This window comes from Scyliorhinus canicula, chromosome 3 (genome assembly GCF_902713615.1).
Source record: "Scyliorhinus canicula chromosome 3, sScyCan1.1, whole genome shotgun sequence".
NCBI lineage: Eukaryota > Metazoa > Chordata > Chondrichthyes > Carcharhiniformes > Scyliorhinidae > Scyliorhinus > Scyliorhinus canicula.
This window is the reverse complement of record NC_052148.1, coordinates 252,857,829-252,879,432: the sequence shown is the minus strand read 5'-3', so window position 1 is coordinate 252,879,432 and position 21,604 is coordinate 252,857,829. Positions and strand designations below refer to the sequence as shown.

General features: G+C 46.8%; 1 protein-coding gene across 8 annotated transcripts in view; it reads right to left on the bottom strand.

The window, feature by feature from the left end:
• Positions 1–21,604, bottom strand: part of LOC119963437 (limbin-like) — a 188,064-nt gene that overhangs the window by 123,951 nt on the left and 42,509 nt on the right. For 7 of the 8 annotated variants that reach the window (XM_038792569.1, XM_038792565.1, XM_038792570.1 and 4 more), the window contains exons 11-12: positions 4,897–5,136; positions 3,412–3,587 (exon numbers count right to left, since the gene is read on the bottom strand). In XM_038792569.1, coding sequence (XP_038648497.1) covers positions 3,412–3,587; positions 4,897–5,136 — 416 coding nt within the window. The remainder of the gene's footprint in view (positions 1–3,411; positions 3,588–4,896; positions 5,137–21,604) is intronic. The other variant, XM_038792567.1, reaches the window with a different exon arrangement.

Sequence of the window (21,604 nt, the reverse complement as noted above, 5' to 3'; positions counted from 1 at the left end):
GCAACAACCACATGGGAAAACCACCTCTCCAATCCACTCACCATTCTGACTTGAAATATATTGCTGTTCCTTCACTGCTGCTGGGTTAAAATCATGGAACTCCCTCCCTAACAGCACTGTGGGTGTACCTACACAACATGGACCACAGCGGTTCAAGAAGGCAACTCACTATCACCTTCTCAAGGGCAAGTAACTCACCAAGGTTCCTTCGACAGCACCTTCCAAACCCACAACCACTACCCATCCAGAAGGACAAGAGCAGCAGATACCTTGGAACCCCACCAACTGGAGGTTCTCCTCCAAGTCACCCATCGCCCTGACTTGGAAATATATCGGAATTCCTTCACTGTCGCAGGGACAAAATCCTGGGTCTCCCTCGCTAATTTTGATTTGATTTAATTTATTATTGTCACATGTATTAGTATACTGTGAAAAGTATTGTTTCTTGCATGCTATGCAGACAACGCATACCGTACATGGGGAAGGAAGGAGAGACTACAGAATGTAATGTTACAGTCATAGCTAGAATGTAGAGAAAAGATCAACTTAATACGAGGTAGGTCCATTCAAAAGTCTGATGGCAGCAGGGAAGAAGCTGTTTGGGAGTCGGTTGGCACGTGACCTCATACTTTTGTATCTTTTTCCTGATGGAAGAAGGTAGAAGAGGGTATGTCCGGGGTGCGTGGGGTCCTTAATTATGATGGTTGCCTTTTCGAGGCAGCGGGAATTGTCGACAGAGTCAATGGATGGGAGGCTGGTTTGCGTGATGGACTGGGCTACATACATGACCTTTTGTAGTTTACTGCAGTCTTGGGCAGAGCAGGCTCCATACCAAGCTGTGATACAACCAGAAAGAATGCTTTCTATGATGCATCTGTAAAAGTTGGTGAGTCGCAGCTGACATGCCAAATTTCCTTAGTCTTCTGAGAAAGTAGTCGTTGATGGGCTTTCTTAACTATAGTGTCGGCATGGGAGGACCAGGACAGGTTGTTAGTAATCTGGGCACCTAAAAACTTGAAGGTCTCAACACTTTCTACTTTGTTCCCATTGATGTACACAGAGGCATGTTCTCCTCAACGTTTCCTGAAGTCGATGACAACCTCCTTCATTTTGTTGACATTGAGGGAGAGATTATTGTCGTTGCACCAGTTCACCAGATTCTCTATCGCATTCCTGTAATCTGTCTCATCATTGTTTGAAATCCGACCCACTACGGTGGTGTCATCAGCAAATTTGAAAATCGAGTTGAAGGGGAATTTAGCCACAGTGTATGAGGAGTAGAGCAGGGGGCTGAGGACACAGCCTTGTGGGGCACCGGTGTTGAGGATCATCATGGAGGAGGTGTTGTTGCCTATCCTTACTGATTGTGGTCTGTGGGTTAGGAAGTTCAGGATCAAGTCACAGAGGGAGGAGCCGAGGCCAAGCCCACCGCGTTTGGAGATGAGTTTCGTCGGAACAGCACAGTGGGTGTACTTATATCTGAAGGACTGCAGCGGTTCAAGAAGGCAACTCACCACCACCTTTGAAGGGCAACTAGGGTGGGCAATAAATGCTGGCCTAACCAGTGATGCCCACATCCCGTAAATGAATTAAAAGAAAATTAGGAGTGGGCAACAAGTATTGGCCTTGCTAGCGATGTCCACATCCCATGAAATAATTAAAAACTAATTGACCAAAAATCTGTGACAATATTGTTCTCTGACAGCTCATAGGATGATTCATAAGAGTAGTCCAGAAAAACACCGTACCCTCTGTTGTCACCATTTAATGTCTCTCCAGATAAGCACCAAATGACTAAGGACCTGCCACAGGAAATCAATGTCGCTTACTGTGGGGATCCTGTGATCCAGCACTCCCAACGGTACGCAATGCTCACATGGAGCACATATCTTTGAGAAATCGCTGTAATTTAAATTGGATTTTCTTCAATATATTTCAAATTATTTATTTATACTAACAGAAGGGAAGCAATTAACTGAGAGAGCCTTGTGGCTCCAATTTCAGGTTCTGCTACACCCTACAAATGAGCTCAAACGAGGCCTGAAGGGACAGGAAATCAACTGTGCTCAATCGAGACTCATCCTACCATTTACATACATTCCCAAAGAAGCAGTATTAAAATTAAGGTTGTACCATGTCCCCACTGATACTCACTATTCATGTCAGATCCGGACATAGTCATCTACACCTGTATGAGTGCCCTGGCTTGCCCGACAAGACGTTCAGTGCTGAATTTAATGCTGAAGGAATCAGGGAATGGATGCAAATGGCTCTGAAGGATGCTTTCTGAACTATTTTATGCTTTTTTTCCCATTTTGATTTTCCCCACTTGGTTTCTCAGAATGCTTTCCACCACCAAATCGACGTTGCCATGTTTTGTTTCTGTCCTCGAAATGGGAACTATTTGATTCCCTGCGGGAATTTTACCAGTTCTACATTAATGGGAGAAAGGGAATGAAAATCAACAGGGGTGCTCCCTTCTTGTCCTCGCTGATGTTTATCCCTCAACTATCGCTATTCTCATTTGGCTTTTCCCATGTTATTCATAGCAGCCACCCTTTTGGGATTTGGAGGGTGATTTTAAAGCTGGATGCCCTCCCTACCACTATTCCTCTCCATTTATCCAGGCTGGGGACCAACACCGACACATGTTGACTCACCTGGGCTGATGTCCACAGTCTTTCACAACCAACAAGTGCTGGGGCTGGATTTTATGCGGGTGGCAGATGGCTCACCGCAGCACTCTCTGCTCCGGCAAAAGAAGGAAAGTTGGCTTCCATGCAAGACCACCCTGTAGCCATAACGCTATGTGGGGAAGCTAAGAGTGAGACCTCCATCCCTCAGTGGGGAGGAAGTCGAACCTTTGGAAGCTGCCGACCAATCTGATTGCCAACATCTCCAGCAGTCTAGACGGCATCAAGAGCTCAATAGTGGGTGTTGCCAGGACTCCAAACAGACCCAAGAAGAAAGTCCAATGGATCCCGGAGTGAGGTAACTACGGGATAATGGGCGGGGAGGGTTTGGTCAGCGAAAGAGGAGTTGGGGGGGGGGGGGGGGGGGGTGTGGTGTCTCTGGTCTCCCACAAAGGCTATGATATTCATAAAAAAGATAAAAGGAGCCTAACAAAGTTTCAGTCACAAGTATTACTTTCTGTAACTATGAGACCCTGGTGCCGACAGCTCTGTTCAACAACAGTCAGTATTTGTGCCTTTTTCAAAACTATTCTTTTAATTGCAATTGGTTGTCATCCCCATCATGCCAATGTTCATTGCCACTTCATTGCTTTTTCATTGCGTCAAAGTGAATAAATTCATCCACACACACACAAATCCTGCCTAACTGAAGTTCTGGCATTGAATAAGAATGATTCCCTGATGGATACTATTGGTTTGAATGGCAATAATGACTTACTTTTTCACCAGATTGGCAAAGCCTGCAATGTGGAGGGCAGCTGTGTTCAGGAGATTGCGTCTATGCTTCACACCGCGCTCAATCCTGTTCACAAGGTTTTTTCTATGAGCCAGGCCCTTATCGAGTATCATTCTTTGGAAAGCCAGTTGCTGGTCCATCAGTTTCTCCAACTGAAACTAGAGAGGAACACAGGATTTAGACTAAAATATAAATCCGTTTGTGTATTACCATTAAAAAAAGATCATTTAAAATGGAGCGATTAAAATAAAAGCTAAATGTTACTGATTCTGGACATCCAAAATGAAAACTCAGCATCTGTGGAGAGAGAGAAAGAGTTAAAGGCGGGGATTTTTATGGTGAGATCCATTATGGGGGGTTTGGTGGCCCTGTCTAAAGTCCATCGACTTTCCATGGGACCAAATGATCCCAGGGTCAGGTGGGGTTGGAAAATCTCGCCCAAGTCGAATATGACTCTGGGCGGCACGGTAGTTCAGTGGTTAGCACTGTTGCCTCACAGCTCCAGGGTCCCAGGTTCAATTCATGCTTAGGTCACTTTCTGTGCAGAGTCTGCACGTTCTCCCCGTGTGTGCGTGGGTTTCCTCCGGGTGCTCCGGTTTCCTCTCTCAGTCCAAAGATGTGTAGGTTAAGTGGATTGGCCATGATAAATTGTCTTTAGTGTCCAAAACATTTAGATGGGGTTACTGGGTTAAGGGGATCGGGTGGAGATTTGGGCTTGTTAGGGTGCTCTTTCCATTTATCACCACCTTCTCAAGGGCCAGTGCAGACTCAATGCGCCGAATGGCCTCCTTCTGCATTGTATATTCTACGATTCTATGATTCCGAAACGTTAACTCTGATGCTGCTATATCTGCAGAGTTTTTCCAGCACTATCTGTTCAGGTTCAATCACGTTTTTCAAGAGTAAAATCAAACCAGAGAGAATTATGACATATGTGTCCTGTCCTTTAATAACCTAGTTATGATTATTATGCATAAGCTATCGGCTTGAAAATAATTTTCTCCTTCATGACGATTACAACTGCTCCCATCTTCGTCTACTTGAAGGTAGGCTTCCCCTGTCAGAACAGGGTCCTGTGACCCAGCAGTGCTGAAGAACTTATTGTTTGGGATTGATGAATCTTCCTTGTTTGCATTGAACAAGTCTCAGAACTGTCCCTACACCACATGGGCTGCAGCGGTTCAAGAAGGTGACTTATCACCACCTTCTCAAGGGCAATTAGGGATGGGCACAGAAATGCTGGGCTATTCAGTGATGCCCTCATCGTGTGAAATAATTTTTTAAAATGTAAACAGCAGAGCAGAACTAATCCCTGCAGGTCTTCATACCTACCGCAAAAATAATAGACGAGCTGGCTTACTTTTTGAACATCTTACTCTGCCACATAGTTATTCCCATGGCATACTGGGAACAACTTTGCAACCATTTTTCTTCAGAGTAGTGCTTTAGTGACACCATCATATATACCTGAAAGTGCCAGTTTTCATGCAGAAGTTGGCTGGCTGAAGTTGCATCAAATTCCTCCTGCCTGGTGACCTCCGCCAGCTGGTCAAAGATGATGGATCGGAATGCCTGTCTCAGGCGTACAACCAGCTCCCTCCGGGCATTTCCCAAAACTTCTTGATGTGCCACCGAAAGCGAGTACTTCAGTCGTTCTTGCTCCAAGGTGTGCAATTGGTCCAAATCCTCTCTGCACTGTGAGGCAACCTCAAGAAACAGCACAAATAAATCTTTAAAAGTACCATCTGACCATCTCTTTAATCCTCCCACAGCTTCCTTATTTATAGTGCTTGAGCTTTACTGGTACTGGCTCTGGGGCTCAGAAGGGAAGGGGGGAGCATAGAAAAGCAATAGTAATAGGAGATTCAATGGTTAGGGGAATAGATAGGAGATTCTGTGGTCGCGAGCGAGACTCCCGAAAGGTATGTTGCCTCCCGGGTGCCAGGGCCAGGGATGTCTCTGATCGTGTCTTCAGGATCCTGAAGGGGGAGGGTGAGCAGCCAGAAGTCGTGGTGCACATTGGTACCAACGATGTAGGTAGGAAAAAGGGTGTGGAGGTAATAAACAAGTTTAGGGAGTTAGGCTGGAAGTTAAAGGCCAGGACAGACAGAGTTGGCATCTCTGGTTTGTTGCCGGTGCCACGTGATAGCGAGGCTAGGAATAGGGAGAGAGTGCAGTTGAACACGTGGCTGCAGGAATGGTGTAGGAGGGAGGGCTTCAGGTATTTGGATAATTGGAGCGCATTCTGGGGAAGGTGGGACCTGTACAAGCAGGACGGGTTGCATCTGAACCAGAGGGGCACCAATATCCTGGGGGGGAGGTTTTCTAGTACTCTTCGGGAGGGTTTAAACTAATTTGGCAGGGGAATGGGAACCGGATCTGTAGGCCAGCAACTAAGGTAGACGATAGTCAGGACGCCAAAGCACGTAGTGATGCAGTGGGGAAGGTAACAATGACAAAGGAGAGTACTTGCAGGCAAGGAGATGGGTTGAAGTGTGTATACTTTAATGCAAGAAGCATCAGGAATAAGGTGGGTGAACTTAATGCATGGATCGGTACTTGGGACTACGATGTGGTGGCCATCACGGAAACTTGGATAGAAGAGGGGCAGAAATGGTTGTTGGAGGTCCCTGGTTATAGATGTTTCAACAAGATTAGGGAGGATGGTAAAAGAGGTGGGGGGGTGGCATTGTTAATTAGAGATAGTATAACAGCTGCAGAAAGGCAGTTCGAGGGGGATCTGCCTACTGAGGTAATATGGGTTGAAGTTAGAAATAGGAAAGGAGCAGTCACCTTGTTGGGTGTGTTCTATAGGCCCCCCAATAGCAGCAGAGATGTGGAGGAACAGATTGGGAAACAGATTCTGGAAAGGTGCAGAAGTCACAGGGTAGTAGTCATGGGCGACTTCAACTTCCCAAACATTGAGTGGAAACTCTTTAGATCAAATAGTTTGGATGGGGTAGTGTTTGTGCAGTGTGTCCAGGAAGCTTTTCTAACACAGTATGTAGATTGTCCGACCAGAGGGGAGGCCATATTGGATTTAGTACTTGGTAATGAACCAGGGCAGGTGATAGATTTGTTAGTGGGGGAGCATTTTGGAGGTAGTGACCACAATTCTGTGACTTTCACTTTAGTAATGGAGAGGGATAGGTGCGAGCAACAGGGCAAGGTTTATAATTGGGGGAAGGGTAAATACAATGCTGTCAGACAAGAATTGAAGTGCAGAAGTTGGGAACATAGGCTGTCAGGGAAGGACACAAGTGAAATGTGGAACTTGTTCAAGGATCAGGTACTGCGTGTCTTTGATATGTATGTCCCTGTCAGGCAGGGAAGAGATGGTCGAGTGAGGGAACCATGGTTGACAAGAGAGGTTGAATGTCTTGTTAAGAGGAAGAAGGAGACTTATGTAAGGCTGAAGAAACAAGGTTCAGACAGGGCGCTGGAGGGATACAAGATAGCCAGGAGGGAACTGAAGAAAGGGATTAGGAGAGCTAAGAGAGGGCATGAAAAATCCTTGGCGGGTAGGATCAAGGAAAACCCCAAGGCCTTTTACACATACGTGAGAAATATGAGAATGACTAGAGTGAGAGTAGGTCCGATTAAGGACAGTAGCGGGAGATTGTGTATTGAGTCTGAAGAGATAGGAGAGGTCTTGAACAAGTATTTTTCTTCAGTATTTACAAATGAGAGGGGCCATATTGTTGGAGAGGACAGCGTGAAGCAGACTGATAAGCTTGAGGAGATACTTGTCAGGAAGGAAGATGTGTTGCGCGTTTTGAAAAACTTGAGGATAGACAAGTCCCCCGGGCCTGACGGGATATATCCAAGGATTCTATGGGAAGCAAGAAATGAAATTGCAGAGCCGTTGGCAATGATCTTTTCATCCTCGCTGTCAACAGGGGTGGTACCAGAGGATTGGAGAGTGGCGAATGTCGTGCCCCTGTTCAAAAAAGGGAATAGGGATAACCCTGGGAATTACAGGCCAGTTAGTCTTACTTCGGTGGTAGGCAAAGTAATGGAAAGGGTACTGAGGGATAGGATTTCTGAGCATCTGGAAAGGCATTGCTTGATTAGGGATAGTCAGCACGGATTTGTGAGGGGTAGGTCTTGCCTTACAAGTCTTATTGAATTCTTTGAGGAGGTGACCAAGCATGTGGATGAAGGTAAAGCAGTGGATGTAGTGTACATGGATTTTAGTAAGGCATTTGATAAGGTTCCCCATGGTAGGCTTATGCAGAAAGTAAGGAGGCATGGGATAGTGGGAAATTTGGCCAGTTGGATAACAAACTGGCTAACCGATAGAAGACAGAGAGTTGTGGTGGATGGCAAATATTCAGCCTGGAGCCCAGTTATCAGTGGCGTACCGCAGGGATCAGTTCTGGGTCCTCTGCTGTTTGTGATTTTCATTAACGACTTGGATGAGGGAGTTGAAGGGTGGGTCAGTAAATTTGCAGATGATACGAAGATTGGTGGAGTTGTGGATAGTGAGGAGGGCTGTTGTCGGCTTCAAAGAGACATAGATAGAATGCAGAGCTGGGCTGAGAAGTGGCAGATGGAGTTTAACCCTGACAAGTGTGAGGTTGTCCATTTTGGAAGGACAAATCTGAATGCGGAATACAGGGTTAATGGTAGGGTTCTTGGCAATGTGGAGGAGCAGAGAGATCTTGGGGTCTATGTTCATTGTTCTTTGAAAGTTGCCACTCAAGTGGATAGAGCTGTGAAGAAGGCCTATGGTGTGCTAGCGTTCATTAGCAGAGGGATTGAATTTAAGAGCCGTGAGGTGATGATGCAGCTGTACAAAACCTTGGTCAGGCCACATTTGGAGTACTGTGTGCAGTTCTGGTCACCTCATTTTAGGAAGGATGTGGAAGCTTTGGAAAAGGTGCAAAGGAGATTTACCAGGATGTTGCCTGGAATGGAGAGTAGGTCATACGAGGAAAGGTTGAGGGTGCTAGGCCTTTTCTCATTAGAACGGAGAAGGATGAGGGGCGACTTGATAGAGGTTTATAAGATGATCAGGGGAATAGATAGAGTAGATAGTCAGAGACTTTTTCCCCGGGTGGAACACACCATTACAAGGGGACATAAATTTAAGATAAATGGTGGAAGATATAGAGGGGATGTCAGAGGTAGGTTCTTTACCCAGAGAGTAGTGGGGGCATGGAATGCACTGCCTGTGGTAGTAGTTGAGTCGGAAAATTTATGGACCTTCAAACGGCTATTGGATAGGTACTTGGATTAGGGTAGAATAAGGGAGTGTAGGTTAACTTCTTAAGGGCAGCACGGTAGCATTGTGGATAGCACAATTGCTTCACAGCTCCAGGGTCCCAAGTTCGATTTCGACTTGGGTCACTGTCTGTGTGGAGTCTGCACATCCTCCCCGTGACTGCGTGGGTTTCCTCCGGGTACTCCGGTTTCCTCCCACAGTCCAAAGATGTGCAGGTTGGGTGGATTGGCCATGACAAATTGTCCAAAATTCTATGATTAACCTAGGACAAAAGTTCGGCGCAACATCGTGGGCCGAAGGGCCTGTTCTGTGCTGTATTTCTCTATCTTATCTATCTATTTGATCGGTACTGGTGTTGTAAAATTAAAGAATTAGTGTTGTGAAATCAAAGAAAAACTAATATCGGCAGACAGCTGGTCTTTAACCGGGACAGCACATACTTAGAGAACATGACGTGCTACGCCACAAGCAAGGTTTTGTCCAACTCATGGGAATCAGAAAATCAATTTGTTGAAAGTCGCAGGCACTATGCTTTATTTTGCAAAACCCACATGTAAAGCGCCAAGGTGGCCGTGTCGGGTCCAGGGGAGCCCTTATGAGGGGGGTGCGGGGGGCTCAAGGACCCGCTCATTGGTAAGTTGGGGCATTGGCAGAGATCCAAAGGATCTGGTAGGGGGTTCAGAGATCAGGATGCAATTTCCCGCAATGGTAATTGCGGCCTTGGTAGGGCTTTCCTCGCCAAGGCCCAGAAATTAAGAGTCCCATTTAAAAGCGGGGTCCCTCTCGGTGCTGCCAGCCCCAGGAAACACTCGGCTGAACGTGCCCAACACTGGACTCTGTTTCATTCCTGTGAAATAGTGCCCTCTAGCTTTACATTCCTATAGATAACATTCATGCACTACTGACTCTTACTTACACAATTAGTTTGAGATTAATCCGAATAGACTTTCCCATCATTTAAATTGTAGGCACAATGACTGGCAATGGGGGATGATATGTTCTGGTGCTACCCGTGTGCCATGACGTCCTTTTGAATGTGAATTATTTATTAATGGACATTAAATTTAATAAGAGAACACTTTTAATAATTGATGCTACACTATGAAATGTTTATTACAATCCTAAATAATCTTTCCCAAAGACATTGTGGTAATAAGAGTCGAAAGGTCTTCAAAAACATCCTGAACACAAAACATTTTAGGTCTGTAAGTATGATGGAAAGCAAAACTCACTGGATAGAATTACTCCTCTCACGCACACCGAAAATCTGCGCAATCCTAACAAGCTAAACAACAAAACATCGACACACACTCAGTTTGATTATTTTGTAAAAATAATCTACAGGTTCAACTTCAATGGGCTTTTCTCCCCGTCAAACCAATCTGGCTGTTTCCCCTCAAAGAAAATCCACTTTCATCAATCCGCTAGAAAGCCTCTATTTACTCTAATTCATATCCACAAAGAGAATTCAGAGGCATGGATTTGAACTGAGGTCAGAGGGAGAAAATCAAAGTCTGCAAAAATTGATGGCCACAACATAATGTCTCAATTTGTACACATAAGACCAGCGAGATGAAAAAGCCAGCTTGGGGTGGGGGAGAGGTAGCGACTTGCAGCATGGAAGCAATTGGAAGAGAGGCTGTAAGTCAGGGCAGGGGGTGGGGGGGAAAACCCGATGGACTAGGAGAAGCACTCCTGCACATTCTGTCTTCACATTCAGCTCAGTATTTTTTGATAAAGCAGCCAGTTCAGCTGAGCATTCAAGATGACAGATGGAAAGAGCCATGTGCTGATGGAAAGAGCCATGTGCTGAAAGAACGGCAAAGCTTTGGAGTTCTTCACCCCAGGAAGCTGTGGAGGGGGAAGGCTGAGTTCTTGAACATTTTCAAGGCTAAGATTGATGGGTGTTTAATCAGGAGGGGAGGGCAATTAAGGGTTGCAGAGATGAGACAGGAAAGTGGACTTAGTGAGTGTGAGGTCAACCATGATCTTATTAAAAGGCGGGGCATGCTCGAAGGGCTGAATGGCCTACCCCTGTTATTATTTCTCATTGTCTTATGATGCAAGCTAAGAAAAACGATCAATAAAATATCTATAATGTAAGGTGTAAGATTAGACTGGTGATCTAGGATTTTACTTGATGTACTCAGAACTTTGGCTTTTCTTCAGAAAATTAAATTTTGGTAAAGATTTGAAGGAACATGCTTTGTTTATAGAAATAAGGATAAGGTGTAATGACAAACCTAACAACTATAGGCCGATCGGTATAAATTGGGTGGTGGAAAGCTTTTAGAAATGATAACAATCACAAGTGTGGATTAATTAAGGAAAGCAAGCACAGACTTGTTAAAGTTAAATGGAGTTTAACTAACATGATTGAGTTGTTTGTTGAGGTAACAGAGAAGACAGATGAGGGCAATGCGCTTCATGTTGTCAAGCTTAGCCGGAGGGCCTATTTCCATGCTATAAACATCCATGACTATGACTCTATGTGTACAGGGACTTCCAAATGGCATTTGGCACTTATGGAGGTGACAGGGACCTGGCTGACTAGTTGCAGACTCAGAGTCAGTCAGCGCCCCACCTTACCTCTTTTAGGAAGGGCCCACCAAACAAAATGCCAGTCAGGCACTTTGCTGGGCTTTCCTTGTGACCAAGAACCCTGGGGCTGGAGGTGCTGACGCCCTCTGAACAACAGAGCCACTGGGGAGGTGGTGGTTGCTGCTATTATGACACTCAGCCAAGGCCCAGTATCATCACCGGATCCCATGGGGGCCATCAGCAAGGGTAGGAGTGAGAGTCGCAGTGGGCCTGTCATCCCTTCCTCATACTGGCCCCTTGTCAGGCAGGGATTGCCTTTGAATGAGGGTTTCACCCCCCCCCCCCAACCACAAGCACAGGTTTTCTAGTCATGCTCCCCACATGGTGAAGTTCCCCCCCATTTGCCTAGGGGTAATACCAGTGACGGCAGGATGAGGCCCTTAAGTGGACAATAATTGCCGTGAGTGGTTAAGATCTGGAATGCCCTGCCTGAGGGAGCGGCGGAGGCAGAAACGCATCTGAAGAGAAATAACTGCAGGCCTATGGGGAGAAAAAGATGGGGGAGATGGGACGATGAGTTTCCATTGCAGAGAGCCGGCCCACACAAAATAGACTGAATGTCCTCCTTCTGAGCTGTAACCATTTTAAGACGAGGAATAAGATGGGTTTGATGCGATTTCCTAATCCAAATATTTCAGTGGCTGAGAATTTGTGTCAAACTTCTAATTTTGAATGGTCTTGACTTTCCTTTTTACGTACAGCAATTCTACTATTGCATGAGCCTCGGGGCTCCTTTTTCTAGAACAGGGGACTGTTCCTTATGGCCAGTTCACAACCACAGGCCAGTGCAAACTGACCTCTAACCAATCATCACTTCACGATGGAACACTGATCAGCTTTTTATATGCTAGCACCCGATTAACTTGCCCCAAAATATCAGCAATTGCACTAATCATATTAGCATGTTGGAAAAGTGCAATACAGGCTTTTACTATGCTAGTTTAAAATCATCATAGTTGTCAGCCATGTAATTGCTCCCCCTATAGTTTTAAAAACACGGTACAGTATTTTATGGGCTCGCTGCGGATGACCCCGGCCTGGAGACAGTAATATCCCCTGGGCAGAAGAGCAATACAATCCTCACCAAAGTAAATGTAGTGAAAGCCATATTACCGTATTGATAGCAACTTTTCAATTTTACAATATAGTTCAGGAGGGAGAGGTTAAAGACTATGGACTTGATTCAACTAATTGGGAACAAACTCCCATAGCGAGGCGTTTAGCCAGGTGTTTCCCAGCGCTCGCAGCACTGACAAACACATGGCTATACAACACAACTCACTTTGTTTAAGGGGCCTCAGCAGGGAACGTGTGGCCGAGGTCTCATATTAGCTCCTTTTTCAGTGTAGCTCCCCAGTGGCACCTAAAGCGACCCCTCCCAACCGTTGCCCCCCCCTCCACACGCACTATCGCAACACCCCAACACCCACGTTGAGCACCCCAACACCCATATTTTAAGCACATGCTTAAAAAATACCACTTTGACAGCACCTGTGCGGCACATCGGCAGTGCCCATTCCAGCCAGCAGTGCCACCTGGGCACCTTGGCAATGCGAGGCTGGCACCCAGGTGGCATTGCCAGAATGCCAGTGCTAGGGTTCCAAGGTGGCACCAGCAATGCCAGGGAACCACCCAGGTCAAAGGACATGCAGCTGGAGGCCTCCGATCCCCTGAGAGACGCCCACGAGTGCCGTTCCATCTGGTCCTCGTTTGTGGGGTGTTATGGGCCAGGGTTTAGAGAACACCAAAGTATATCATGGAGTTCATCCGACCCACAACTTTTAATAGATTTTGGTTATGGGGAGCACAAGGGCCCACTTTACAGGTGCGATGCAACAGAGAACTAAATAGTATTTATAAACAAAAACAATGTTTTTTCTATGAATCCAGTTAACATTTTATAAACCCGCAGTAAACATCTTACCATCTACCAACACTGATCACCCCCCAAAAAGATACAGTACTCTATAGGTAACCCTTAATAACTTTGCAAACAATATCCAAAAGTCAAAGACCCTTTTTAACAAAGACAGTAGGTTTGTATTCCTTACAGAAACAGGTATTACTTTGAAATCATCAAGTGATCTGGAGATATTCTTTAGATTGCAGAGAGCTCAATACGCACCTGCTTGGTTTGAATACAGCTCTCCAACTGAAAGCGAAACTAAACACAGAGCCAAAAAGAGCTTTTAGCTCCACCACACAATGACATCACTGCAGCCATTTGGCAAAGGACACTTTCCTTGAAGGGATATTCACATGACAGAGGACCAGTGCTGAACGGCGCTTGTCCGAAGTCTCCAAGATGAAAGGGATCAATCCCAAAGCCGCTACCCCAGGAATCTGCACATTACAGTGAGATTAGCTGTCTCGCTCTAATATGCAGATTTGCCAAACAATGATTCCGCCCACAAATGGCAGGGTTTACAGCGCAACATCGCGAAAGATCGCACAGGATCTCACGAGACGTTGCAAGCCGGTAGATCCCAGGACTGGGGTGTCCCGGCTTTTATTGGCCACACTCTGCTGCGGTGAGCTGCTTTTCAGGCGCAGCGTGGCCATTGGATCGTGCCCCAAGTCTGGAATTTTCCAGTCTCACGGGGAAAGATAATTTGGCGATCCAGCAAAATGTCCATTGTCTTTTGGTGGGAATTTCCAGTCCTGCCACGGAAGGAGGAACCAGAAATTCCCAGTTGCTAGTAGGGATGTGGAATTTCTACATTGGCAAGCAGGTACTCTTCAAATGGACTTGTCTAGTTCCATATCACTGTGCGGATATTCGTATTATCAGCGCAGTTTTTAGAACGCATCCATAAGTTAATGATATTCTCGATTGCTTGTTCATATGTTAACTGCGTTTGAAAATGTGAACGCATTTCAATGTATTGTGTGAGTATTCAACATAAACTCATTTTTGTAAAACTGTCCTTCAAGATCATTCCACATACACCAAATGTCACTGAAGTGACTCTTTATCCAAGTTACAAATAACATTTTATGGGGTTGCAAAGTTAAATTATGCTTCCTTGCCCTTCTCAACCTCTGTGCATGCAGTTTCCAACATTGCTGATGGTAAACCCTCTCCTCAAATACCTCTCGCTGTCATTCAAGTAAGTAGAATTGCAATCGCTCAGTTTGATTCTTATTTATCTATGGCAGTTAGAGAATCACTTCTGATGGATTCGCTGCCAGCTCCTGCTTTTGTTGCCTCTGGTATCCCCCAAGAATCTATCCTGGGCCCCCTCATATCCAGTACTGGATGAGCAGAAATTTTCACCAATATTGGAAATACCAAAGTCATTGGGCTGAATTCTCCGCTGTCAAGATTTCTGTTTTGCCGGCAGCCCGGGGGGTTTCCCGATGGCGTGCGGCTGCCCCACAATGGGAAACCCCACTGATCAGCCGGCGAAACGGAGAACCTGATGGCGTGTTGAACCAGAAATCTGGGTCGGGAATCTCCAAAAATGGGGCTATGTCCCCACGCCTGCCAGAAAACGGGCGCGAATCACTCCGGACTTTTTTCTAAAAAGTCCGGGCTGATTCTCTGACTTTAAGGGGGCTTGCAGAGCCCTGGTGTGCGCCGTGCAGCTCCTGCTGCCGATACAGGGCCCTGCACTTCCAGCCGCGGATGCACGTGGCGGCCACCTGCAGCGCTGGCCCCGCTCGACATGGCGGGCCCACACAGCAGGCCGGCGGTGAAGACGTAGGCCCCACCCCAGATCGCGTGCACACGCCAATAGGTGGACCCGATCGCGGGCCTGGCTGTCGTGGAGCCCCCCCACCCCCCACCAGAACGGCCACCGCAGCCGCGAAGCCGAGCTCCCAACGGGTGGAACCATATGAGAACCACGCCGGTTGGAACTCGGCCGTTCGACCTCGGAGAACCGTCGCGGGGACCTCTTTCAATGGCCCCCAACTGGCGCTGCGTCGACCGCATGCGGAGAATCGCGCAAAGGTGTTGCATGTCCGACACCCTATTCCCCGTCGGGCGCGGTGGCTCAGGGAATCCTGGCCCTAGTGTGGCGGGATGGACAAACCCGCCCGTTGTCTTTGGCCTCCAAAATAAACGCTGTTCCCTTGTCATTGACAGTTCCTGAGATCTGAGACTAAACCAGGGATTTGGTTAACCATGCTATCATATCTGGCCCTGAGATGAGATTCTAACCACATATTCGTGCTATCACTGAGACTGCCTCGTTCGACCTATGTAACATCACTTGCCTCCTCCCCAACCTCTGTTCAGTTGTTGAAATCCCCACCCATGCCTTTATTATTTCTGGACTGGACTATTCCATTCCTGGTTGGCCGTCCACATTTTGCCCTCTGCAGACTCGTCATCGTCCAAAACCTTGCCGCATGTGCCTTTATTCACACCAAGTCCTGTTTACCAGTAATAGTCCTGTTTACCCATCGGCGTCCTGTTTACAGACGCCGTCCTGTTTACCAGTCATCGTCCTGTTTACCCATCGCTGTCCTGTTTACAGATGCCGTCCTGTTTACCAGACGCCGTCCTGTTTACCAGACGCCGTCCTGTTTACCAGACGCCGTCCTGTTTACCAGACGCCGTCCTGTTTACCAGTCATCGTCCTGTTTACCCATCGCTGTCCTGTTTACAGATGCCGTCCTGTTTACCAGACGCCGTCCTGTTTACCAGACGCCGTCCTGTTTACCAGACGCCGTCCTGTTTAGCAGTCACCATCCAGTTGACCAGTCACTGCCCCATTGACCAGTCACCTCCTTATTTACCCATCACGGTCCTGTTGACCAGTCACCTCCCTGTTGACCAGTCATCTCCCTGTTTACCAGACGCCTCCCTGTTGACCATTCACCGTCCTGTTGACCAGTCACCTCCCTGTTGACCAGTCACCTCCCTGTTGACCAGTCACCTCCCTGTTGACCAGTCACCTCCCTGTTGACCATTCACCGTCCTGTTGACCAGTCACCTCCCTGTTGATCATTCACCGTCCTGTTGACCAGTCACCTCCCTGTTGACCATTCACTGTCCTGTTGACCAGTCACCTTCCTGTTGACCAGTCACCTCCCTGTTGACCAGTCACCTCCCTGTTGACCAGTCACCTCCCTGTTGACCATTCACTGTCCTGTTGACCAGTCACCTCCCTGTTGACCATTCACTGTCCTGTTGACCAGTCACCTTCCTGTTGACCAGTCACCTCCCTGTTGACCATTCACCGTCCTGTTTACCGGACGCCGTCCTGTTTACCGGACGCCGTCCTGTTTACCGGACGCCGTCCTGTTTACCGGACGCCGTCCTGTTTACCAGACGCCGTCCTGTTTACCAGACGCCGTCCTGTTTACCAGACGCCGTCCTGTTTACCAGACACCGTCCTGTTTACCGGACGCCGTCCTGTTTACCAGACGCCGTCCTGTTTACCAGACGCCGTCCTGTTTACCAGTCGCCGTCCTGTTTACCAGACGCCGTCCTGTTTACCCATCGCCGTCCTGTTTACCAGACGCCGTCCTGTTTACCAGACGCCGTCCTGTTTACCAGACGCCGTCCTGTTTACCAGACGCCGTCCTGTTTACCAGACGCCGTCCTGTTTACCAGACGCCGTCCTGTTTACCAGACGCCGTCCTGTTTACCGGACGCCGTCCTGTTTACCGGACACCGTCCTGTTTACCGGACGCCGTCCTGTTTACCCATCACCGTCCTGTTTACCTATGTCGATTGACCTACACCGCCCCCTGATCAAGCAACGCCTCAATTCTAAAACTTCCAGCTTCATTTTCTAATATAAATGGTAAAGAAAAGTTTGCATTTTGATAGCTCTCTTTAAAACCACTGGACATCTCAAACTCGTTTTGAAGAGTAGTCACTATTTTTATGCAGGAAACACGGCAGCTAAACTTTGTACAGAAAGCTCCCACATGCAAGAATATAATAATGATCAGATTATCTGGTTATCTTGTGATACTGGTTGAGGAATATATGTCGGCGAGGACACCGGGGATAACGCCCCGGCTCTTCGTCAAAATAGTGCCGTGGGATCTTTCACATCTACCCCAACGGGCAGATGGAGCCCCACACTTTATGTCTTATCCAAAAGTCAGCATCTCCAGCAGTGCTGCAGACTCCCAAAGATACAACGTTGGAATATCAGCCTTGATTTTTGCAATCGATGTAGGACTTGAACCAGAAACCTCTGACTCAGAAGCGAGAGTGCTACCAGCTGCGCCATGGCTGGCAATCCCCTCCACAACTTTGTCCCTCTCTACCTCCATAATCCCCTTCAGTGTACAATCCCCCAAGATATTTGTGCTTCTTTAATCTGCTCCTTTTGAGCATTCCAGAATTGAATCATTCCACCATTGGCGGCCCTGCCTTCGGCTGCCTGGATCCTCAGCTCTGAATATCCCTCCCTATACCTCTTCACAACTCCTTAAACTCAACCTATCAAAGTTTCAATAACCTTCCTGAATATCCTCCCGCCCCACTCTCAATATCAAATTCAACTGATAACTCACGATGAAAGGCCTTGGGGCATTTCAAATGTTGTATAGTTCAGCTTGTTGTTATTAGAAATAGCGACTGGTGAACACCTGCAAAATAACAGACTGCCTGTCTGCGCATAAAAAAAGCAGAAGTATTACATAGCGAGCCGTTAAAATGATCTCCACCTGTTTCTACACTGTCCCTATTCTTTAGCCGTTTCCATTCGTTCTAGATTAAGACAGAATCTGATAGACCTGCTCAGTTGTAGGGACCAAGGCAAAAAGGGCCAGGTGCAGTACTGAGTGTGGTTTTAAAATATCCAGTAAGAAGTCTTACAACACCAAGTTAATATCCATACGCTTCCCGTGTCTGTGTAGGTCTCACCCCCCACAACCCAAAAAGATGTGCAGGATAAGTGAGTTGGCCACGCTAAATTGCCCCTTACTTGTCATAGAGCATAGAACATACAGTGCAGAAGGAGGCCATTTGGCCCATCGAGTCTGCACCGACCCACTTAAGCCCTCACTTCCACCCTACCCCTGTAACCCAATAACCCTTCCTAACCTTTTTGGTCACTAAGGGCAATTTATCATGGCCAATCCACCTAACCTGCACGTCTTTGGACTGTGGGAGGAAACCGGAGCACCCGGAGAAAACCCACGCACACACGGGGAGAACATGCAGACTCCGCACAGACCGTGACCCAGCGGGGAATCGAACCTGGGACCCTGGCGCTGTGAAGCCACAGTGCTATCCACATGTGCTGCCCATACTTGGATAAAAAATAAAAGAATTGGGTACTCTAAATTAAATAAATAAAATATCCATGCATATTTATTTTGCCAGAAGCCAGCATAATAGCTGGAAATCTGAAATTAAAACAGAAAATGCTGGAAATGCTCAGCAGGTCAGGCTGCACCCTCTACGGAGAGAAACAAAGTAAACCTTTCATCGGACACCCCTTGACCTGCTGTGCGTGCCCGCCATTTTCTGTTTTCACATCACATCTATTTAATGTTCCTTCATGTAAATTCTAGAGGAACCTGCCTTCCGCTCGGAAAGGTAAATGCGCACACACAACAAAAATCAATGTACCTCTTGTGGCATTTGGCTGCAAAAGTTCAAGTGAATGTGAAAGGAACCATTCTGAATGTTTTGTCAAGCATGTTATCACAGGCTGTTTCTAAATCAACCCCACAGCAATATACAAAAACACATGTTTCTAGCATTCAGCATGCATTATCTCGTAACTGTCTGACCATGCAAGCCTTGCAGCAAAATTGAACAGAAATAGTACAAAAACTGAGAATACCGAGTTTAAGTGTACTGGGTTTATTTCTGTTGACCTTTCGATTGCAGAAATTTGTTTACAACAGAGTAGTCCAACATGGGGCTTGACATGCATTAAACCTGGTTTAGCAGGTCAATCAGCGTGCATCAATATGTTGTCTTACATGAACATTTTCTACTGGAAGGGGACATAGAGTAATTTATCTGTAGACAATGCACATATGAAACATGATATGAATTCAAACCATCAGAATAACTGGAGACCAGGTGGTCTAATTTCAGTTGTGGACAAACTCAGAACCAACAATTCAAATCAAAATGAGTTAATAGTATCAGCCAATTCAGGTCTCTGACGCACTTTCAGAGACGGGATTTGGGAACACAAATCCGATTTATGAATGAGAATTGTTCAGCAGCCTCATGGCACTGCCAGCCTGGCGCCTGGCAGCTGGCCTCGTGACCCTCCCATAGTGTGTTGAGGCTTGGGAGGGGGGTGTCAGGGATCGCTTCAGGAGCTCCAGAGATCGGGCACTATTTTTAAATGGCATCCCGATCTCTCGCTACACTGAGGAGTTCCGGCCAGTGGAGCTCCTCAGTGCACAAAACGGGGCTATGTGCAGAATGTTCCCCACTGAGGACACCTATCTAACCCTGACACCTTCTCATAGCATGTTTCTTGGCGTTGAGCACGCCGGGAAACACATGATTAAACACGTTCGTCATGGGACTTTGTTTTCATTTAGTTAAATCCCGCCCAATACACATGAGATGGACAATTATAAATCAGGACTTCAAGAGAATTTTCTGTTTCTTGTACAGTGGCGTAATTCTGTTATCTGAGATATTTGCACAGGATCGGCATTAACAGCAACTGCAATAACGGGTACCCTTTCTGCCACAGGCAGCTCATTACTAATTACTTCCACTGAGTCATCAGTTACATCTATAACTTGATTAGGAGATTGTGGGTTCAAAAACATTTCTTAATGGCAACAGTGACTGCTGCAGCGTCTCTCCAATCCTCAAGTGGTCCACTTATTTATGAATGATTCATTCCTCCAAGTCTACTTGTTACAACAGGAGTCCGGTCTGAGGGACAATCGGCTGAGTTCTCTGCCTCACGCCGCCAGTAGCCAAGTTACTAATGAGGTGGAGAATCCAGAGTCGGGGAGAAAACAGGATCCTGATCCATTTCCGATTCTACAACCCCCTCCACGGTGGCTTCGTAATTGAGTTCATGCCCCAGCGGGAGGATATCATTAAGATCCATTTGCATCCACTTAATGAGCTGCGCATCGTATTCTCCAGGCCTGCGCGATTCTTCGGTCCCTTGGGCTGGGAATCACGTGGGCGAGATGGTCCTGACAAACATGGCCCTGACGGCATGAGCCAAGGGGGTAGCTCTTTGAGGGAGTTACCACAATGTCCATTGGAGGGCCTCCCTCCTCCCCACGATGCAAGATCTGCCCAACCCACCACCACCGCTACTTCACCAGAGACCCCGTAATAAAAGAAACCCCGCCCCAGAGATCCCCAAAACAAAGAGATCGCCACACCGAGACCCCTCAGCAGAGGCCCCCGTCAGGACGCCCCCCCCCCCCAGAAGAGACTCCCGTCAGAACGCCCCGCCCCAGAAGAGAGACTCCCGTCAGTAAGCCCCCCTGAATAGAGACAACTGTCTGGATGCTAGAGAGCAGTCCAGACAGAGGCAGTGAAAAATATTACTGCTTTAACACTCACTTGGGTAATATACCTGCTGGCTCAGACACAGGAAGCACCACGTGTCAATTCCTGGAAAGAGAAGCCAGTCAGTTGGGTTTAAACCCCCTCAGAACTTTGATCTACAAGCCATTTATTAATTTCTCTTTGATTTTAACTTTACTAGGTTGGGATTGACAGCCCTCCTCACACCCCAGCTGACAGCATTGTTCCATTCATCTTCCTTCCTCCGGATCTCCCGACATGTGCCGACCGCGCCCCCGTTCTGGCGCAACGCGGCCGGTAGATCGCGCCCTCAGTTTCTTTCTCTGTCTGAATTGCTCACTCTGCTGTTAATTTCAATGTTTTTATCTCTTCAGTTTATTTCTCATTGCCAAGATTCCTTCTTCAAGGTTTTCTTCTCCCGATTCAATTCTTCACTTGTTCTTATTTTCTAGTTTCATTATTCCTGGAGTTCAGCTTATTCCTCATCGTCTCATTAAGTTCTTCTTCTTCTTAACTTCATACTGTAAATTTTGGCAACTTTTTTTCAAGTTTGCTGCCAATCATTTCATCTTGTTGTTTTAATATCTTCGAGAGCTTTAATTTTTTTGCTGATTCCTCTTTATGTTCAATAGTTCCTAGATTCATTGGAAGTCTTTAATTCCTGCATTTCTTCCAAGAGGAATCCATCATGGACATATGCATTTCACAAATGGAACCCTCATTTCTATATGTCTTTAACTTCAGCCAAATGCTTTTAGCTTCAGTATTGGTCAGGAATCTCCAACAAAGTGTTGACTAGTTTCCATGTTGCAATTTGCTCATTGCCCTCCTTGCTGGGTCCTTCACTCCCCACTTTTTAGTGTCTTTTTCTTCCTATTGGAGGCCTTATTTTGCCCTCTTTC